The 1,456-nt window shown below is 43.9% G+C and overlaps 1 protein-coding gene across 1 annotated transcript; it reads right to left on the bottom strand.

The window, feature by feature from the left end:
* Nucleotides 1-426: 426 nt before the first annotated feature.
* On the bottom strand, nucleotides 427-867 carry LOC130945776 (uncharacterized). The gene has a single exon (XM_057874480.1). It carries the CDS (start codon nucleotides 865-867, stop codon nucleotides 427-429), a length of 441 nt encoding a protein of 146 aa, XP_057730463.1.
* Nucleotides 868-1,456: the final 589 nt, after the last annotated feature.

The following is a 1,456-nucleotide window of genomic DNA, read 5'->3' as shown; positions in this document are numbered from 1 at the left end:
AACTTGATAAACTACCAATGAACTTAACAAATGAAGCAGAATTAGAATTGAAATCTAGCTAACAAATGAAGTCAAGTGTTTAAGCAAGTGTACAAAGGAACATCTTACCATGGTGGGGTGTCTCCCACCTAGCACTTTTGTTTACCGTCCTTAAGTTGGACTTTCAATAGCTCAAAGTTCTTGTTCAAGAGGTGCATCCCTCAAGAGGAACACTTCAAATTCCTTGGAGTTCTTTCTTTGCTCACCATGATACAATTTGAGACGGTGCCCGTTTACCTTGAAAATGTCCGGACTTGATGGGTGGCGCAAGTGGTAGACCCCATAAGGTTCTACTTTCTCCACTTGGTAGCGTCCATCCCATCTTGATCTAAGCTTTCCGGGTAGTAATCTCAACCTTGTGTTGTAGAGAAGGACTAGTTCACCGGGTCAGAATTCTCTTCTCCTAATGTTCTTGTCATGGATGGCTTTCATCTTTTTCTTGTAAAGTCTAGAGTTGTCATAAGCTTCTAATCTCAAACATTTCAATTCCGCTAATTGAAGCTTTCTCTCTACTCCGGCCCCACCCAAGCTCATATTACATTCCTTTACGGCCCAATAAGCTTTGTGTTCAATCTCTACCGGTAAGTGGCATGCTTTACCATATACAAGCCGAAAGGGGCTCATGCCAATAGCTGTCTTGTAAGCCGTTCGATAGGCCCAAAGTGCATCAGAGAGTTTAGTGCTCCAATCCTTCCTATTCGGCTTCACAATCCTTTCCAACACATGTTTGATTTCCCGGTTAGAAACTTCGGCTTGGCCATTTGTCTGAGGGTGGTAAGCCGTGGCGACTTTTTGTATGATGCCATATTTTCTCATGAGGCCGTCCATTTTTTTGTTGCAAAAGTGGGACCCTTGGTCACTTATGATTGCTCTTCGGGAGCCAAAGCGACAAATGATATTGTTCCTCACAAAAGAATAAACAACATGAGCGACATCCGTTCGGGTGGGGATTGCCTCCACCCATTTTGACACATAATCGACGGCTAACAGGATGTAGAGAAAGCCATTGGAATTTGGAAATGGTCCCATGAAGTCGATTCCCCATACGTCAAAGATTTCACAAAAAAGCATATTTTGTTGGGGTATTTCGTCCTTCTTGGAAATATTTCCAAACCGAATGCATTGGGAACAAGATTTGCAATAGAGAGAAGCATCTTTGAGAAGAGTTGGCCACCAAAATCCGCAATCAAGGACCTTTCTTGCCGTTCTTTGGGGGCTGTAGTGGCCACCTCCTTCGGAAGCATCGCAAGCGTCCAAGATTGCTTGGAATTCGGTTTGAGGTATGCACCGTCGCACTATTTGGTCCGCTCCACACCTCCACAAATAGGGATCGTCCCAAACATAGTATTTGGATTCCCTTTTCAGCTTATCCTTTTTGTGTTTGTTGAGATTGGGCGGGAAAGTGCGTGAAACCAAG

The sequence above is a fragment of the Arachis stenosperma genome, chromosome 8, assembly GCF_014773155.1.
Source record: "Arachis stenosperma cultivar V10309 chromosome 8, arast.V10309.gnm1.PFL2, whole genome shotgun sequence".
Taxonomy (NCBI): Eukaryota; Viridiplantae; Streptophyta; class Magnoliopsida; order Fabales; family Fabaceae; genus Arachis; species Arachis stenosperma.
Note: the sequence above shows the minus strand (reverse complement) of the source record. Positions and strands in the feature narration are given on the sequence as shown.